We start from the raw sequence: 21,201 nt of genomic DNA, 5'->3' as shown, positions 1-21,201 counted from the left end.
GGTGGTACATTTATCAAAATAGATGAGCCTACTCTGACACATCGTTATTACCCAAAGCTCACAGTTTACCTCAGAGTTCACACATGTATAATGACATATATCCACCATTATAGTATCATACAAATAGTTTCACTGTCCTAAAATTTTTCTGGGCTGTCTATTCATCTCTCCCTCTCCCAAGTCCCTGAAAAACACTGATATTTTTACTATCTCTATAGTTTCCAGATTATCATATAATTGGAATCATATAGTAGGTAGCCTTTTCAGGTTCATTCTTTCACTTAGTAATATGCATTTAAGTTTCCACCATGTCTTTTCATGGCTTGACAATTCATTTCTTTTTTTAAATAAATTTTTAATGTTTATTTTTTTATTTTCTGATAGAAAGAAAGAGAGAGCAAGCCAGGGAGGGGCAGACAGAGAGGGAGAGAGGGAGAGAGATAATCCCAAGCAGGCTCCTCACTGTCAGTACTGAGCCCAATGCGGGCCTCAAACTCACAAACCATGAGATCATGACTTGAGCTGAAACCAAGAGCTGGACGCTTAACTGATTGAGCCACTCAGGCACCCCAACAATTCATTTCTTTTTAGTGCTGAATAATATTCCATTTTCTGGATGTACCACTATTTATTTATCCATTCACTTACCAAAGGACATCTTTTTTTTTTTTTTCAACGTTTATTTATTTTTGGGACAGAGAGAGACAGAGCATGAACGGGGGAGAGGCAGAGAGAGAGGGAGACACAGAATCGGAAACAGGCTCCAGGCTCTGAGCCGTCAGCCCAGAGCCCGACGCAGGGCTCGAACTCGCGGACCACGAGATCGTGACCTGGCTGAAGTCGGACGCTTAACCAACTGCGCCACCCAGGCGCCCCCCAAAGGACATCTTGATTGCTTCTAAGTTTTGGCAATTATGAGTAAAGCTTCTATAATATCCTTATTCAGGCTTTTGTGTGATTATAACCTGTCCACTCATTTGGGTAAACACCAAGGAGCATGACTGCTGAATTGTATACTAAGAGTAGGTCTAGTTTTATAAGAAACTGCCAAACTGTCTCCCAAAGTAGTGGTACCATTTGCATTCCCATCATCAGTGAATGAGATTTCTTGTTCCACATCCTCACCAGGCAAAATACTTTTTAATTTTCCTTTGACCCTTTGGTTATTTAGAAGTGTGTTATTTGGTTTCCAAATATTTGGAGATTTCCCAGACACCTTTCTTTTATTGGCTTCTAATTTAATTTTACTGTGGTCAGTGAACATACTTTGTATGATTTGGATCCTCTTCAATTTATCAAGACTTGTCTTATGGCTCCGAATATGGTCTATCTTAGTAAATGTTCTTGGCACTTGGGGAAAAAAAAAAAGGTGTTTTCTGCTGTTGTCGGGTAGAATGTTCCATAAAATGTTAATTAAGTTGGTACTGTTACCCAAGTCTTCCATATCCTGATTGCTTTTCTGTCTACTTGTTCTTAGTTATTGCAAGAAGACGTTTGAAATCCCCAACTATAATTGTAGATTTGTCTATTTCTCCCTTCATTCTATTAGCTTTTGCTCCACTTATTTTGAAGCTCTGCCATTAAGGGCATACACTTGCAGGACTGTTATGTTCTCTTGATGAATTAACCTCTTAATCATTATGAAATAAACCTCTTTATCCCTGGAAATATTCTTTTCTCTGAAATCTATGTTGTCTGATGTTAATATAGTCACTAAGCTTTCTTTTGGTATGGCATATCTTTTTCTATCCTTTTACTTGTAACCTATTTGAATCTTTATATTTAAAGTGGATTTCTTGTATGCAGCATTTCATGTAGGCAAGGTCTCATATTTGTATATAATCTGTCAGTTGTGCCTTTTAATTATGGTGTTTACACCATTTACATTTAATGTTACGTATGTGGTTGGGTGTAAATCTACCATCTTGATATTTGTTTTCTATTTGTCATATTTGTTCTTTGTTCCTCTTTTCCTTTTCCTGTCTTCTTTTGGATTAATTGAATTATTCTGTTATTCTATTTTGTCTCCTTTATTGGCTTTTTTAAAATGGTTGCCTTAGATTCAATGGTATACATCTATAATTTATATTATACTACTTCAGAAATAGTATAAGAACCTTGCAGTCTATTTCTATTACCCTCTTCTAGCCTTTGTGTTATTATTCTCATGTTTCCTTCTACATTTGTTTTATAACCCTCTGTATATTATTTTTTGCTTTACTTTTTAAAATATATATATAGAGAGAGGGGGCAAGTGAGCAAGGGCCAGAGAGAGAGAGAGAGAGAGGGAGGGAGAGAGAGAAAGAGAGAGAATCCCATGAGGGACAGAGAGAGAGAGAGAGAAGTGGGGCTCACCCAAAGCAGGACTCAAACTCACAAGCCATGAGATTATGACCTGAGCCTATGTCAGATGCTTAACGACTGAGCCACCCAGGCGCCTTCTTATTTTTTGCTTTAAACTGTCAATTGTCATTTAGCAATTTAAGAAGTAGAAAGAGTAATTTTTTCTGTTATTATCTTGCATCAATTACATTTGCTATCAATTTCCTCCTGCCTGAAGGACTTGCTTTAGTATATCTGCTAGTCATGAATACTTTTGGCACTTATGTGTCTTTGCCTTTGTTTTTCAAAGATATTCTTATTGGGTATAGAATTGAAAGTTTACAGAGTTTTTTCTTTTCAGTGTTTTAAAGATTCTTCTCTGTCTTCTAGCATATCAACATAGTTATAAAAACAATTAAATGCTATTGTTTACTAATTCTGTATGTGTTCATTCTGGGTTATTTTTAATTTATTACATTCCCTCCTCATTTGGGGTTGTGTTTTCCTGCTTCTTTGCATTCCAGATAATTGGATTCCAAACATTCTGAATTTTACCTTTTGGGGAACTAGATATTCAGGGTGTGTGTGTGTGTTTGAGCTTTCCAGATCTTACTTTTAAGCTTTAAGACAGAGTCAAAGCAACCTTAAGCCGAGGGCTGAGTTTTTCCACAGTGATAAGGCAATAATATCCTTCTGAGCCCTCTACCTAATGCCTCACATTTTATATTATTCCACTGTGCCTGGTGGAAACAAACTATTCCCAACCCTGTGTAACACCAGAGGATTGTTCTGCCTATATACTGGGTGACTCTTTCCTCAGCCTCTCATAGTTTCCTCACATGCTTGTACACACCAATAGTCAGCTGAAGAGTTGGAGAAGACCCAGTTCATATCTCCAGAGCGCTCCTGTAGTATTTTGTCCTGCAAACTCTAACTATCTTGGACTTGCCAAACTCCCAACTCTGTCTCTTCAACTCAGAGATCTCTAAGCTCTGCCTGGGTTGCCCCTCCTTGCACTGATCATGGACACTCTCTCTAGGCAAGAAGCCAGGTCAACAATTTGTTTTCCTCTCTCAGGGATTATTGCCTTGTGCTGGCTGTTGTTCAATGTCTGAAAACTACTGGGGTTTTTTTCCCCTCTATTGCTTAAAGGGGGACGGTAAATCTGATCTCTGTTACTTCACTTAGCCAGAAGCATAATTTGGTCTTCAATTTTAAAGAGCAAAGGACGGGTACACTTTTTATATCAGAAGGTTGAAATTTAGGGGTTTTTTTGGTACTGGTTGGCCCAAGAATTTATGTGTAAGGGTGTTTATTTTTTATGACATTTCTTAAGGGTTTGTTTGTTTTTTATAGCATCTTTAGGAAAACAAACCGACTTCTTCTAAGATGTAAAAGGTAATCCTCTTAAGCAGAAAGAATTCAAGAAGAGTTATGTATCAACTGATATGAAACTTAACCTTAGAGACAAACTCCAGGCTATATCTAAGACAACAGAGTTCTTCAGGATTTGTGTGAAAGGAAGCCTACTTATCAGGGTTTGTTTGATGGTTCTTCAGAGAGTGAATGAATTCAAAACAGGGAATGAACAAACAAGATTAGAATGACTGTAATATCCCATGGAGAAAGCAAATGTCTCATTTGGAAGGTGATTTGAGGCACTGTTCTCAAGAATTGGAAAATTAGGACTCAGCATCCATAAACCACATATATTTCTTTTCATAATCAGGGTGAGAGAGGAGAAATGAGGGCAAATGCAAAATAGAAATGAGTGATTAAAGAGGTTCCTGGCTAATGGGGTAGTTGTGAGAGGGAACATTTGTTGTCTAACCCAAAAGCCATTTGAAATTGACTTCTCACTGCCATCTCCTACTACAGAAGCTGAACAGTGAGATACTCACTTTCTCAACATCCATTAAAGGTAGAGAGGCAATGTTGTGGCCAGTGAGATACATGGAGAAATCTGCTGGAGGGCCACTGGGCAGATTTCCTTTGCTGTCAAAAAAAGAAAAGTCCTAATTAGTTCTGCCCTTCCCCTTTTTACCTTCTTCTTGCCTTGAACTTGGATAATATGACTGGTATTGTGGGCGCCATCTTGAGACCAAACAATAGATGAAAATCCAATACTCTCAGAAGGGGCAAAGAGAAATAAAAAGAGCCTGGGTCCTTCTTGACATTTTGAACAGTTGGACTAATGCCAACAACTCCCTTACACTGGGCTTCTTATAGGAGAGAAACAAACCCTATTTTTTAGGCCATTATTTGTTGGGTTTTCTCAAACTTAAAAGCTAATTCCATTTCTTGCTGATACAGAAGCAAAAGGCAAATTGGCAGGGCTGTACTTTGTACATTGACGGCAAATAGGCCCCAGTAACAATGACCAAACACAAAGGGAATAAGATAGGAAAGGTGGCTAATATCCATAGCTGATTCCTAATTATTCCTTGCCATTTGTTTCACATGTTCGTACCTAGAAAGACTGTTTACGTTAGTGGAAACAGACCACTGACTATAATATCAGAAGCCACACTACTCTTCCAACTGACACACAAAAAAGAGATGTTTGAGTAAAGCAATAGACTTGGGGAGAGGGGAAAAAAGAATTGGTGTCCTGTTTTTCCAGGAAAGGTAAGGGACATGGAGAAGCTCAGTAACACACCTCCTCTGATCCAGGAATCTTCAGATGGGATTCTGAGCAAATTCTTGATCCACCTTGATTGTTTCCTCCTCACCCTTCAACTTGCCGAGAGGAACTGAATGTGAAAAATTAGTACTGCTTTTCCTGAACTCCTTGAAAATTAAGAAACACAGATAGATAATCCTTGGATAAAAAGAATAAAAACCATAATACCACACACTGAAGAAATTACAAGAAACATAAAAACACAGATCTATAGAAAATGTGAAAACCTACAAAAAAATGAAGTATTTCCTACAAAATATAAATTATCAGAATTCAAGAAGTGAATATTTTGAACCAAAGGTATTAGAAAAGCAATGAAAAATCCTACCTCTAAACAAGAAGGCCTCAGGACCAAAAGTCTCTCAGCCAAGTTTCATCTAATCTTTAACATATAATTTCAAAGACCTCTTAAACAATTCTAAACTGTAGAAAAAGGTGAAATCTCCCCAATTCATTCTATGAAACAAGTATTGCTTTCTAAAAACATTTTATTCAAGTATAAAATACATACAGAAAAGTGTACATGTAAGTGTAAAGTAGATGAGTTTCCATGACCTAAACAATCGAACATAAACAGGCACCTAGACAAAGACACAAAATGTTACCAGCACTGCAGAATCCCCCTCAAACTCTTTCAGACACTACCTCCCCCTCTACTTATCTCTCACTGAAGATAACCACGTTCCTGTCTTCTAACAGTTAACAGATTAGTTTTGACTGTTTTTGCACTTATAAAAAGGCAAGCACACAGTATTCTTTTTATATCTGCCTTTTAAGGCTCGACATAACGTTTCTGAGATTCATCCATATATTGCATGTGCTTATAAACTGTTCATTCTTGGTGCTGTATAATATTCCACTGTATGAACACAAAAATATATTTATCCATGCTATAGTAGATGGACTTTTAGGTAGTTCCTGATTTGAAGCTATTGCTAATAATGTTGCTATAAACATTCTAGAACATGTCTTTTGGTAAACATATGTATGCATTTTATTGGGTGTTTGCCCAGAAGCAGAATTACTAGATTTTATATTTTCACGTCAGTAGATTCAGCCAAGTGGTTTTCTAACACATTTGAATAAATTTGCATTCTCACCCACAGTGGGTGAGCCTTCTGATTAGTCCCACATTTTGTCAACCTGCATAACTTTTTATACCTAATAAAAACAGACCACTAAAGAAACCTATAGACTAATCTCATGTATGAATATGCATGCTGAAATTCTAAATAAAATATTAGCAACTGGAATACTGATTTATAAAAAAAAAAAAAAAAAAAAAGAATAACACATTATGACCAAGTAGGTTTTATTCCAAGGAGACAAGAGTGGCTTAATATCAGCAGCTCCAATGTAATCTAAGTAGTCAACAGATTAAAGAAGACTAACACAAAACCACATCAAAAAAGGCTGAAAAGGCATTTGACAAAATTCAGCAGCATTTTCTGATAAAATGTCTTGGTAAAACAAGAATTTGTTTAGATAAGATTATTTACCAAATAGCAACATGAATATTCGAAACAGCTCAATAAACTACTTCAATTAAAATCTGTGACATAGATGCTGGCTATCACCATTACCATTCAACACTATAATAGAGTTTCTAGACAATAAAGATTCTAGAGAGGAAAAGAATATTTCAAATATTAAAAAAAATGAGTTACTTTTGTGATTTCGTGTATCATAATATTTGTATCATCATTATATTTCTAAAAGTCCCAAGAGACTAGTGAAAACTTCATGAGAAAATTTAGTAAGTATATATAATAAATTTGCTACATATAAGGTTTAAGCACACAGAAAAAAAAAATAGGCTTTTTATTTGTAATAAGCCTTTAGAAATGAAAATGGGAAAAAAAAATCTGTTCTTAATAATGACCAAAAAACTAAGGAATAAGACTACATTTAGTAAAAAAAAAGACACAGGACTTAAGTGAAGAAAACTCTCAAATCTTAATCATACTAATGATATAGACAAGATCTGAGCAAACAGAAAATGATATAATTTTGTTAGTTCTTAGAAGACAATATCATATGGCGGGGAGCCTGGTTGGCTCAGTCGGCTGAGCGTCCGACTTTGGCTCAGGTCATGATCTCACAATTTGTGGGTTCTGGCCCCGCATCAGGCTCTGTGCTGACAGCTCGGAGCCTGGAGCCTGCTTTGCATTCTGTGTCTCCTTCTCTCTCTGCCCCTCCCCCACTTGTGCTCTGTCTCTATCAAAAATAAATTAAATTTAGGGGCGCCTGGGTGGCGCAGTCGGTTAAGCGTCCGACTTCAGCCAGGTCACGATCTCGCGGTCCGTGAGTTCGAGCCCCGCGTCAGGCTCTGGGCTGATGGCTCAGAGCCTGGAGCCTGTTTCCGATTCTGTGTCTCCCTCTCTCTCTGCCCCTCCCCCGTTCATGCTCTGTCTCTCTCTGTCCCAAAAATAAATAAACGTTGAAAAAAAAAATTAAAAAAAAAAAAATAAATTAAATTTAAAAATAAAAATAAAAACAGAAGACAATATCATATGTCAAATTTCCCCAAATTAATTTTTAAATTTAATGGAATTTCAACCCCTAATTGGATAAAATGATCACAAACTTGAAATGCCTGATAATAGCCAAGAAAGGTAGTAAAAAGAACAGTATGCAGGACAGTGGGGTGGGAAAAAGTTCTGCTTGACCATTTTATAAAGCCACTGTGTGACTATACATTAAGCCACTGTAATTAAATCAGTGTGATATTGCCACATATAAAGAGTACTATAAGTGAAACAGCACAGTATATTGAGAAATCTCATTATATATGAAAATCTAATATATGACAAAGTTGGTATTTCATTTCATTGTTAAAGGATAATTTAATAAAAAGTGCTGGAACGACTGGCAACCCACGTGGAAGAAAGGAGAGTTGGGTCCATAGCTGGCGTTCTATACAAAACCAAATTCCAAATGGAGTAAAAACAATGTGAAAAAACACTAACAACAAAAATGAAATGTAGAAGACATTCTAGGAGACTACACACGTCACCCAGAAGTGAAGGCCTTAATCAATACAGAATACTTTGAAATTTTTATATATTTACAAGTGTTCACATTTCGTAAATTAATATACTTGAGTATATACTAATATAAAGTTAATGGGAAAATGTATTATAAATATGGTAAATGACGACAGATTTAGAGAAAATTTGCAAATAATATGATGAAGCATTTACATATGATTGAAAGAGTGCTTAAAATTTTTTTAAAAGAGTGCACATATGGGCAAAATGTTAATAAAAAATCGAGTAAATGAAAAAATGAGTAAAAATTTTAAATGTGAATTAAAAAATACAAATATGCAATTCACCTTAAGAGGGAAATCCAAATGGCTAAGTGTTCTATGGAAAAAGTACTTAATAATATTAGTGGTCAATAGACAACTTATAAATCAGTTGGTAAAACTATTTGCAACCAAGAGTAGGAAGGCTTAATATATGTAATATATAAAAACCTCCTACAAACTAAATAAAAAGGCAAACACAATAGAAACATGGACACAAATATAAAGATATACATAAAAATATGAAGATTTGTGGTAGGGCAGAATTCTAAGATGGCCCCCATAATCTTTCACCCTGATGTTCCTCCCATGATAATGCTACATTTACAGAGCAAAGGGAGTCTGTAGACTTAATTAAGGTTACTAGCCAGTAGACCTTAACATACAGAAATTATCTGGGTGGGTTCACCCTAGGCACATAAGTCCTTTAAAAGCAGAGTTTTCTCTGGCCTGCAGCAGAAGAAAAAACAGAGAAAGTCAAGCATGAGAAGGATCTTGATGAATCCTTGCTAACTTGGAAGATGGGAGGGGTCATGTACAAGGACTGGAGAGTAACGTCTAAAAGCTGAGATCAACCTCTGGCTGACAGCCTGCAAGAAAACAGAGCCCTCCATCTACAACCGTCCTACAGTTTTAAGGATTCAGATCTGCCAACAACATGAATGAGCTTGGAAGTGAATTTTTCCCCAGATCCTTCAGTTAAGAGCCCAGACTGGCACCCACCTTCATTTCAGCCTTATCAGACAGTAAACAAAGAGCCCAGTCAAGCCTGCTTGAAGTTCTAACCCATATAACTGTGAGATAATAAACGGGTATCACTTGAAGCTGCTAAATTGGTGCTAATCGGTTATACAGCAATAGAAAATACAAAAGGTAATTTAATTATGAGTGAAACCCAAATAACCAAAGAACATATGAAAAGTTATGCAGATTTACAATAATTAGGTAAAATGCAAATAAAGTAATACTGAGAAATCATTATACACACCACCAGTCTTTTTTTTTCTTCTATTTTTTAAAAATGATACAACATCCCTAGTGGGGATGAAGGGCATGGGTAATTTTTATACTGTACATTTACTGATGAAGATATAAATTGCTCCAGCCTTTTTGGGAAATAATCTGTCAATAGTTATTAAAAAAATTTAAATCTATGTAGCTGTCAACCAGCAATCCTACTGCAGGCAATCTACTCCACAGAAGTGACACCATCATGGTCATGAGTATGTGCACAGGCATAGTTACCATAATAGTGAAAATCCGGTAGCAAAGTAAATGTCCATTAATTAGAGAAGAAGTTTAAGTCATCATCAGAGTATTATACAGCATTCAGAAGAATGAAATAACAGCTATGAGACAGACTTGGAGGGATTTCCATCACACATTTTTGGATGAGAAAAGATGCAGAGGGTATGTGTTATCCCACTTATTTACAGCAAACAGACGCACCAAAAAAATCTCATTTCATTTACACGAGAGTGTGTATGTGTAGATTAAGGAATTTAAAAGAAGTCTATGTATGGACTTGAAGGTGCTCAAAATACACATTAAATTTTAAAAGCAAGTTGCAGAGAACATGTAGAGTAAGACAAAACCCTGTGTAGTATTTGTGTACACCTATCTGGATGAACAAAAATAGGGATACATAGATCGGGCTGTTACAAGATGGGGTGGGAGTGGAATGGTATGGTAGGATATGAGTTCTGCCATTATGTCTCTTCATTACTTCACTTGTTGCTTTTTTTTTTTTTTAATTAAGTAATCTCTACAGCCAACATGGGGCTCGAACTCATGGCCTCGAGATCAAGAGTCGCATTCTCTTCCAACTGAGCCAGCCACGTGCCCCTTGTGTTTCTCTTTTAGTTAATTGCAGTAATTTAAATTGTACCCCTATTTACATCTGTGAAACACCCATCTCCTTTCCTTTAGCACTTATCACCAATATTCGATATTTTTTACTGATATTATTTGTTCCTCCCAACTGGAACGTAAGCTGTATCAGGTAAAGGACTTTGTCTCCTGCTGAATGTCAGCACCTCGAACTGACTGACACACAGCAGGCACTCAAATATTGAGGAAGGTAATATTTTAGGAGTAACTTCCTCTTTAGGGCTACTCTTGACGTTCATTTTAACCTCATTTCTCCTAAAACTCTGATATTCTAGAAGTTACCAGGAGTGTGACAGAATTACATGGACAAGAAGTCTGAACTCAGGGTGTGAATAATTATTTGTTGGATGCTTATTAAGACTGCCCAACATTTTATCAGGTGTTTTTATCTCTTTTCTCAAACCAATCTATCAGGCAGATGTATAATCCCCTTTTCATAGATGAGAAACCAATTCATAAGAGTTAGTCTCACTAAAGTTTCACCGACAATGTCCTGTGTCCAGATCAAAATCCTGTTCTTTCCTTTGTCCTGGATTGATCTTAAAATAATCCTCTTTTAATAATTTGAAGAGCTAATAGTTCTTACATAATATATAGGTTTAACATTATTTTGAGATTTAATTGAACATTTCACACTCAATTTTATTTATAATAAGCCTTTAGAAATGGAAATGTGAAAAATTCAATTCACTACTCTTCTGATGATTCTCTTAATGATTTAAAAGTCATTTGTTAAAATATAGTCTGTCTCTAACTTGTTGACTATTTTGCTCCTGAAGCAATTCAGCTTTTCAGCTCAAGGCTGCAAGCCACTTGGGCCTTGGTGGAATGGTAGCTGCAAAGCAAGACAACACAGAGCTCGGTCCCAGGAGAGTTAATAAACGTTTAGATAATTACCATCAAATCTTCTAGGCAAAAAGCAGCCCTGAAAACATCCCGAGGGATTTGTCCTAGATTCTTCAAATCCAAGGCAAGTTCCCCCAGAGGAATGCCTTTCTTGACAATCTTCTACTGGGAGGTACTTCCTACTTCTTTGGGGAAAAAAACAGCCAGTTAGGAATAGCTGGACCGTCTGAGGGTTGCAAGGAAAGGGTGGTGGATCTGGCCTGGGCCCAAGACAGTCCCGGCAGGTTTAAGTTCCAGACTGGAGGAGCTGCCCCATAAGAGATCAAAGGCCAGTGGGTTGGTGCTAGAGAGGTTAGGGAAAGAAGATGCACCATTAACAGTGTTCAGACACATGTCCTTGTCCCCCACATGCTCTGCTTAATTCCCACGTAGGCAGGACTGGAAGTGTGCAGGAGGGTGGTGTCTTGGCCATTCTGCTGCCACCTTCCAGGTGAGATCCAAATTCCTCCTCAGTTAGGGTACAGACCTCAATCTTAGGATCAGCCTCACAGATCTAAACATATCTGCGATCGGCTAGGAACCTGCAGGGATGATTTTTTTGTCTTTGAAGATCTGGATAGATTTAGAGTTTTGAAAATGTGCTTTCTAATTTCTCACCCCACAGATAGTATTTGAGTACTTTTTATATGGGAAGGCACCAGGAGAGGTGCTAAGCAGAATATAAGAAAAACAAATGAGCTTATAAAGACTGAAGCAATCATATACCTGTTTTAGTTAGGTGACACTGAGCAATACATAATATGTAAAATGTGAGTTGAGGATGGGGTAGAAACAAGGCATTCATAATAAAATTCATTACTACATGCTTCCCATGCAACACAAAAAATCTAAGATTTTGAAAGACAGTATATAAAATAAACTTATCACATCTTCCTTGCTGATTTTTGTACTTCCAAAATAACTTTTAAAAATCATACAAAATAAAGTTTGTGTTTTTCTGCAGAGGCAAGCTGTACATAACTTGCATATATCAAGGAGACAAAACTGCATGGATCTCTCACCTTCATTTTCTGAAGTAAAATAATTTCTCCTTCAGAAAGCAATGATGTTCCTAAAGACGGGGACGGGGGGTGGGGGGAAGCCTGCTTGCAGGGTTTATTTTTTCTTAATTGGAATCATTAGATGTGTATTCCCAAGTATAGTAGGATATGAGAAATAGGAGTTTATTGTCTTGCTTATTTAAAAGGCTGACCAAAATGAATAAAAGAAAGCCTGAATGTTTTAGAGTTGGGAGAAAGCCTGATTTCTTCTGACCCTGAGATCTACAAGGAAACTGACTGAAAAATAAAGTTTCCATTTAAATGAATTAAGTGGTATTTTAGCTCAATGTGCATACTTTCAAAACTCCTGAATGGCAATTGGCAGAATCTAACCTTAATGTTGTTAGCTGAGGGGACACTGCTAATTAACATTATTTACATGATATTCACAATCATTTTGACATGTATCAAATATACAAGGCTCCATGTTTATTTATTTATTTTTTTTAAAAAAAGGCTCCATGTTTATCTGCAAACTATACAACATGCTGTTTTTCCAGGCAGCCAAAACATGGAGACATATGCTACTGGTCTACATACCAGTGAGTTCCAGCGGGGAGGGGAGGAAAAGGGGAGGGAGTGTCAGGAGTTTGATCATTAATAACTGTCAAAAGATGTGAGACCATTGAATTCTTTTTCTAAAATACACACTGAATAAAATTATTCCACCAACAGGATATTCTGAAATATATGGGCTCAAAAGTCTGTAGAGAAATATGCAAATATATTTTTAAATGGTTTTGAAAGCATAGTAAAATCACTCAAAACAACTCATCCTACAAAAATGACTTTCTGATCTTTTCATGGGATTATCACTTGGCCTCATGAGAACATTTTTACATTTCTGGTCGTCATTCTGACATACACAAGTGGCACAACATACTTGGGTCTATGTTAATATGGCTTCCTAAAATATAATAAAAGCTATGCTGACACTTTACCTGGGAGCTCTAGAATACTTTTTTTTTTTCTTAATTTTTTTCAACGTTTATTTATTTTTGGGACAGAGAGAGACAGAGCATGAACGGGGGAGGGGCAGAGAGAGAGGGAGACACAGAATCGGAAACAGGCTCCAGGCTCTGAGCCATCAGCCCAGAGCCTGACGCGGGGCTCGAACTCACGGACCGCGAGATCGTGACCTGGCTGAAGTCGGGCGCTTAACCGACTGCGCCACCCAGGCGCCCCTCTAGAATACTTTTGATGTACTTCCTAAAAATCTTTCATTTAGGTAACAGGGAGCAATGACAAGGCAGAATTGGAACCATTCACTTTTAGAGGTCAAAAGATCTCAGAGGTCATCGTTCCAAATCATTTAAAGAAAAAAGGGAGCCAATGGGTGGTGGGTCCAGATGGCAGGGCTAGTGGCTTTTCCTTCTTGGTACAGTAGTTTTTCCCCACACTCTCACCCAAGTTAGCCAGCACCCAAAGTAAACTTTCTAATGAGATTTCTTTTGCTCTAAGTAAGTTAACCTTACTTATGAAAAAGTACTGCCTTGGTCCATTTCACTCAGAAAATAGCTAGATGTCAGTGTACTTTAACATTTCAGCACATCTTACACAAGTCACAAACTCCTTGTTTTTACAACTCATACTAAACATAAAATTTTTGCATTCCATGCAGTGTTTAATTAAAGAAAGTTTTTCAGTTTGGGAAATTTCATTTGTAAATGATGGGTTTCCCTTACCATTACCCTTAACTTGGTGCTGCTATTATATGAGGTAATTCAAAAATATCTGTGGTTTCAGGTTAGAGATTGGGAACCTGGTATATATACCCAGTTTATGAGAGCACAGAAAACTTTGGCATATGAATTAGCCATACTCATTCCAGTGCTCCAAGTGCTATGTAACAGATGTTTTATGGTAGGTTCTCCTTTACATTACTGGATTAATTATATCTTTAAAGAGGCACACAGGGAAAGTCAATGCGGAGTTAGCATCTGGACCAGCCTGCAATGTAAGGTGAATGGCTAAATCATCGAGGACAAGGGAATTTTCTACAAAATAGGCCCTTCCTGTTAGCAGGATATTGCAGATTTTGTTCACTCAAATAGATCCTTCTTCAAGTCTGACTAAAACCACCATTACCCTTAATTAAACCACTAGGATGGAGAAAGGACTTGGGGTTGTAGGATCTAAGTGAAATGCAAAGTGAGTCATTTTGTGGTTGGTGAACTTTGAATTCTGTGGTTTTGAAAGTATACAAACTATACTAAGTTAGTGTTCCAGAAGACAGGGTTTCCAATTTTTAGAGGTGCATACCAGTGATTCCCCATAAAATCAGAGTATCCCGATCACTGTCAGCAACAGGTGTTAACTAATAAGGAACAAGTGGAGGGGCACCTCATAGCCACAGTGTTTGAGTTACATGGCGCTGCCAGATTCCTAGGTGTTCCTGGGGACTATCCTAAGTGCCAGAACATCTCTGGGGCCCCTCAAAACCTCGGTGATGGTCTTGGGGAACCCAATGCAGGTCAGAGGAACACTCTGGGGCACCCCAGAGGGCCCATTAATCCATGAAAAAACTTTTGGCATCTTCCTAGCCTTCTGTACTAGATTACTCAAAAATTACTCCAGCAATGTCTCAGTTCTCATTAAAAGGCACAAAAAGGGGTATTTCTGACACTGCTGAAGAATGTGTACGTGCTAAAGGATATAAACTCATCACTACAGCAGAATACAAAAACATCAGAGAACGGCAGATAGTTTCAAGGACACTTTCAGATTCCACATAGTATGGTGGCTTCAGATAGGAACAAAGAGACTGAGCTGTGGGCAGAGAGAGCTCTTGAAAACTAATGTTGATCTGAAAAGGCAAGGGGGAGGGGAGGGCTTATGTTTGTTAAGTAGCCAAACAAAAAATTAAAGAAAAATAAAAACACATTAAATTTATATATGTGTGTATAATTTTTTAAAAATATATAACTAAACACTTGAAAAATATATGTGTGTCCCTGAAAGTATCAATTATCCAATCGCATGGGGTATTTTAATTTTACTGGCTTTCCAAAGGTTCACACTCTATAATGATAAATTTCTCTATCTTCCTCACAATCAATAATTAAGACTGGCTTATTACTTTGGACTCACATCTACTTTGTCTAATACTCCTTCATTCCTCTGCATGCTTCTTCTGCCCCACCCCCACTGGAAAAAACAAAATCAAATTGTATTCAAGTATTTTATAATAAACTGCAAATCCACTAGATTCCAAAATATTTCAATTCATGAGACACCTATAGCACATTATCTATATTTGTACACTTTATTTAAAAACAAATAATACACTTAGAGCCACCAAATAAAGATATCTTAATTAGCTTATCCATACCCTGAATTTACAAAAGAAACTTCTTGCACCACAAAAATTAGCATTTGGATTAATTTACATTAATTGATATTATAACTAAATTTAAAAATACCTGAAGATCAAACAATCTGGTCCAGGGCCCACCAGTTGCGGGGAGGGGGTGGGGGGGGGAGTGGAGAAAAGAAGTTAGTAGGAATCTAAACTGATGATGCCCTGGAGTCAGCTCTAGTAAACTGAAGTTAAGAAGGACGTAAAGTAACCAGTAGATTTCAGGATTACAAAGAAGTGGTTCCTCCTAAAAACAGATATTAGATCATACAGTTGGAATGCATGTAGGGAATACCTCTTAATCTGGATTGAAAAAAGTGTGTGGAGAGGGGGGTCGAATTTGTTTCTCACAAGAGGCAAACTTCAGCCAAACAATGAGAAGAAAGTAGGGAGGGAGGTACATGGTAGACTGAAGGCTTTCTGACTGCTGATAATACCGAATTTAGCAGATCTGTACAAGTCAACTAAAATACCATTCTCTGAGACATTTTCAGAAAGGAGCTAACAACCAGGGAAAATCATTCTACATTAACAAGGCACTCACTGGTTCACAGCCTGTTAAAAATCCAGGCAGACATTAAAGTTAATCTAAATTAAAATGAACTTTCTAATTTGCATCACAGGGACGGCAACCATGTGGTCCCAGTTAAATCAAAGCTAAAGCTTAACTAGCAAAGATCCAGAAAATTCTGACCCCTAAGCACCACTTCAGGAATACTGCTAGAATAAATAAGTGGAATCTAGGGATCTCTGTTTGGCCTAGATTAGTTTTTTGGTTTTTGTTTTTTTGTGTTTTTTTTTTTCCGATCAAGAAAAAAAACGAAAACAGAAAAACAAAAACAAAACTGATGCAACCTGCTAAATACTTTGTCAATCTGGTGTCCCTTACACTGACATGGAGGTCCAGCTAGATGATGGATACGGCCAATTAAAAAGCTTCCAGTGCTGAAAGTAAAAATGATTCAAATCATTTACCAATGACCTGTCCTTTGTTTTTAAAGATGGACATGTTTTCTGGACCTTCCCCTAAAAGGAACTTCTGGAATTGATACATTTCACAAAAATATACATATAATTTTCGGTCAGCTACTACTTTTATACAACCTGAATCCCAGTGTCAAACACATAAAGTACTGCAATTATATAAATAACTAGACAAGTAACAGTAACAAAGGCAACTTCTGAGTACATAAAATTAATGATTATGTACTTAATAGCCTTGAAATAGCTTTCAAAGAATAAAGTAAGCTGAAGAAAACTGTACTTAGAGCTCTTTTTCCATGTAAATTCAGTAACAGTTTGGCTCTTGGTTGAAAATATCACAGACGTATACTAACCAGAGTTGAACTATATCCACTCACTATCAACACTGATGATAAATTTTAAGCAGTTCTTTCAAAAGAAAACCAAAACTCTGAGTCTTTCAATCTGATTTGTGACATCTTAGTTCAATATAACTTAAATGACAAAGCCTGAGAAAAGCACCAACAGAGAAATTGCATCCAGTCATTTCTGATGTCATAAAGATTTGCTTTCATTAAAATGGCAGCAATGACAACGAGGTAGATATGAAAGATGCCATTTAAACCCTATTCTTAGGTGGTATTTTAACTAGTTCAGGTGTTTAATCTAAAAATAATTTTTACTAGTTGGATCTTCATCACAGAAGAATTTCATGGCATGCTCTTGTGTAAGAGGGAAATATATGAAGTACTAAAAAAGTAAGCCTTTAAAAATTACATTTTTAAAAAATTACCTAGCCAACATTAGAAGATCCCACAATTTTGGTGGATCAATAATTTCTCCTTTTACCTGAACTTAACTATCATGAAAGAATAGTTATTTTCCTGTCTACTGAAATTTCTAGGAATTCACATTCAAAATCCTTGGAAAGTACACGTGGTGCTCAGAAGAGCACGAAGACAGTGCATGAAATGTCCCTTGAAATCCTAGAAGTTGAGCAGATACACTGAAAAGACATTGATGGTCACAAATCAGGATCTTCACAGACTGGCAAACACACACGCACACGCGCGCACACACATTCACTCTCTCTCTGTCTCTCAATCTCTCTCTGCCATAGCCCCCCCCCCCCCCCCCCCAGCTCAATCCTCATCCTCACTGTAAGGCTGCATTTGTATTTTATTTTAAAGGCACCTCTCATTCTCTAGCTATTGCCTTCTTGATGATATCTGTTTTGTTAAAAAAATCCTGAATGTTCAATGGAAATAGTTCAGTACTGAGAATGGAATATTTTTCAATTCACATTTGAATAGCCAGGTTTTCTTACATTCAGATTTTAATAAACTAGAATGACAGTCTTTAAAACAAGCATGCTAGCCTATAATGAATATAGTATATACAGTAATTGAAACATTTAGAACTATATATTATACTGCAAAAGCAAACAGCACAACACTCATCATACTCATCATTACCTGTGGTGTACACGACCTCTAAGAATGAAAATACAAAACAGTAAAATGCACCTATGGTTTATATATATATATATATATATAATATATATATAATATATATAGTCTATATATATTATATATATTCCTACAATATATATAATATATATTTATAAAATATACATACATTTTAGACATTTTCAAATAAATCTTTATCATTATCTCCAAAAGAAATTTATAGCAAGAATACTGAAGGAATGAAAGTCAGATAAACAAAAATTTTTCACAAAGTTCATTATCAGTGATGCAGCATAATTTCCCCCCTTTTAGTCATAACTAAAATGATTATAAAAGCTAAATACTTTGCATAACTAATTATCTGTTTAATGGCAAAAATCGCTAAACTTGTTCAATAGAAAAATACTGAAGGTCATTATATCACTTATGTTAAATACCTGTCTAGGGTTCGAGTAGCAAATGAGCTCCACATGACATCTGGGTTTTGAGAAGGGTGCTGCAAGTCCCAGAGATGTATTCGTAGCATATGAAAATAAGGCAGGGACCATGTCTCCTGCTGATTTTCATATTCTCCCAATACATTTCACCCAAAATATTTACAAACCAAGCACTATGAAAGCATTTCAATGACTGTGTGAATCTTGAATTTGTTTAATTGGGGGATTAAATTTCTGATAGGCTGGCGGGGAAAGCAGATACATGTCTATGCTTCTCTCTGGCTGGAAGACAGCTTTGGCTCATTTCTAGGCTGTGATCACACAGTGCTAGTGGAGAGGAATCTGTTTCTGTCTAGGGTCTCCAATGGCCCGGCACTGGCTGGCTAAAGAACTTCCAAAGCTCCATCATCTGCACCACAGTTTACCTATCTCATGGTCATTTTCCACTCACGAAGAGAGAAATTTCAACCAGGAGGTATAAAACGTAAGGGAAGAGACTTTCTTGGTTTTGAGAATTTCAGTGATGTAAGTAAAGCAGGCACTGGAGACCTTGCGAGGTAATTTAAGCAGTAAGTGGTAAAACAATAGCTTAGTCCATCATAAACATGCCAAGTAAGGGCACCCGACTGGATTTTCCAGTATACTTATATAAATGTTAGGTTAGCAACACCATTTTTTTTTACTCACTGAAGAACCAAAAAGAGGAATGAACCAAACACAATGTGGACTTCTATATCTGCATGGGAATATAAACATTCACCTGGGAGTTCAAGTCCAGGTCAATTCATTCGAGTATAGAAAGGAGTCCCTTGAGCCCACTGTGAACCAAAGCACAGATGAAATGACAAGGTAGCTGTGTCAAAATATTAAAGTATATCTGTCTATCAACCAGGCAAATCTAGCTTGTATGCTGCAAAACTCTAGAGGCAGAAAAGCAGAAATTTTAAAGAAAAATTGTCAATTACTATCCATATCACCACCAGAATACTTTTTCAGAGTAAATATACATATCATCAGAAGTGTCATTGTTATGACAATGGAATATGTTGGGAGAGGAATGTAGGAATTATATTAAAAGATTAAAACATTTATGGATATGGATTTTAAATATGAAAACTACTATATATACATTTTGCTGAAAAGTTGGGCATTAATAATTTATTCCTAATTTCTACACTGGTCTCTGACATTTGGGGCAAACAAAAGAATGTGAAGACACTAGGTCCAAAGAGTGGGGTCATGGGAATCTTAAGAGCTGGTCACATGTGGGTCACAGGCTAGGTGAGCTAGGAACCTAGGTGAGCTCAAGGAACCCTGGTCCTTTATGACAGTTTTCCACAGAAACAATACTGACACACTGCCCATTAAAACACGCTGTGTACTCCAATTAAAGAATGGAGGGGTAGGGGAAGGGAAAGAGAAAACTCTCTAACCAAGGGATGCACTGAACTCTTCCATCCAGATTTCCAGCAGGCTCTTCTTGGATAGATTAATGGAAGACTTCTGGGGCACAAACCAGGTGCTTTATTTAGTACTGCAAAAGCAGCTGCCTGACATTAACCATACCCTTTGGGCTGTCAAAACATAATTATAAACTGTTTTTGGTAGGTGTCAGATAATTTGAATATGAGAGACAAAGAAAAAGCAAGAGGTCATCCGAAGCATGGTTAATGTGGATTTTGAAAAACAAGTACTCACAGATAACTTCCGTCTTTTCAACCACTAAAAGGTAAGATTTCATCAATATGAGATAACCACTCTGGTACTAGAAATATCACATGAATAAAGTGAATTTTAAAATTAATAGAAATTATCAAGATATGCCCTGCTTGCCCTTAAAAATAAACAGAATCTTGAACCTGAATAAGTTAAATTCTTTAGTAAAAGCAGACTCTACTGACTATTGATAATGGTGACTGTTTTTGACAGCTTAACTTTACAATGGTACCAAATCTATTTTCAAAAAGGTAATACAATATAGAAATCTGCTTACAAACTAAATATTTGTTTAGCATTTTTGAATAATAATATATTTAACATATTATTGCATTTCTTTTTTTCCCCTAATGGTAAAATGCTTTGCCAGGTGCTTTTATGTGCACAGATGAAAGGAGAGCTAAATTAAAAACTCATTTGAACACTGCCTGCTCATTATGCACATCGGGGTTAGTACAGCAGATATGGTAAAGATTACTGTTTTGACTACCTAATGTGGTTAACAAGATTTCTCAGGGGAGAACTGGGTCTAAATTTCTGTTCTTCCTCTATCATTCCCAGTCATCAAGCTTTTTAATTATCCCTTATAGCATGCCCTATTTACTCAATAGGGACAGGCTAAACCTATGTTCGCTCAGGCCTGCCTAGCGAATTAGAACCACCTCAGAAATAATAACTCCTATTGGGGGAAATTTTGAAACAGTTTTCAGGCTCACAGATTCAGCTGAGCTTGCAGCAACCAGAACAAACCTTAGTTTTAGAAAACAGTATACGAATTGCAAAACTATACTTTAACAAATGTTCTCTGTGCTCCTTCGGCAGAACAAAAGGGCAGGACAGGTTGATTCTTGCCCTGGTCTTCTGTATCTCTTTTGTGCAGTTGATTATTTATAAAGAGCTAGAAGGTGAAGATGATGCATTGTGTCATACAAAGACTTTGGCCAGTGCATCAGCCCCAGCACTGGCTATATAGCATTTGGATGGGTGGAAAGCTACATCGTGAATTGATTCTTCAAACTTTTTCCGATGAGCTGTAAACTCTTGGATACACGTCTTACTTTCTAGGTTCCATAAACGTATTGAACAGTCATGACCTGTATCAAAAGA

General features: G+C 36.8%; 1 protein-coding gene across 4 annotated transcripts in view; it reads right to left on the bottom strand.

The window, feature by feature from the left end:
- Positions 1-15,390: 15,390 nt before the first annotated feature.
- STRN (striatin) overlaps positions 15,391-21,201 on the bottom strand; it is a 95,670-nt gene continuing 89,859 nt past the window's right edge. For all 4 annotated transcript variants that reach the window (XM_045447154.1, XM_045447152.1, XM_045447155.1 and 1 more), the window contains one exon: positions 15,391-21,188. In XM_045447154.1, coding sequence (XP_045303110.1) covers positions 21,019-21,188 — 170 coding nt within the window. In that variant the 3' untranslated portion in view covers positions 15,391-21,018. The remainder of the gene's footprint in view (positions 21,189-21,201) is intronic.

The sequence above is a fragment of the Leopardus geoffroyi genome, chromosome A3, assembly GCF_018350155.1.
Source record: "Leopardus geoffroyi isolate Oge1 chromosome A3, O.geoffroyi_Oge1_pat1.0, whole genome shotgun sequence".
Classification (NCBI taxonomy): Eukaryota; Metazoa; Chordata; class Mammalia; order Carnivora; family Felidae; genus Leopardus; species Leopardus geoffroyi.
The sequence above is the reverse complement of the archived record's forward strand: the minus strand, read 5'-3'. Positions and strand labels throughout refer to the sequence as shown.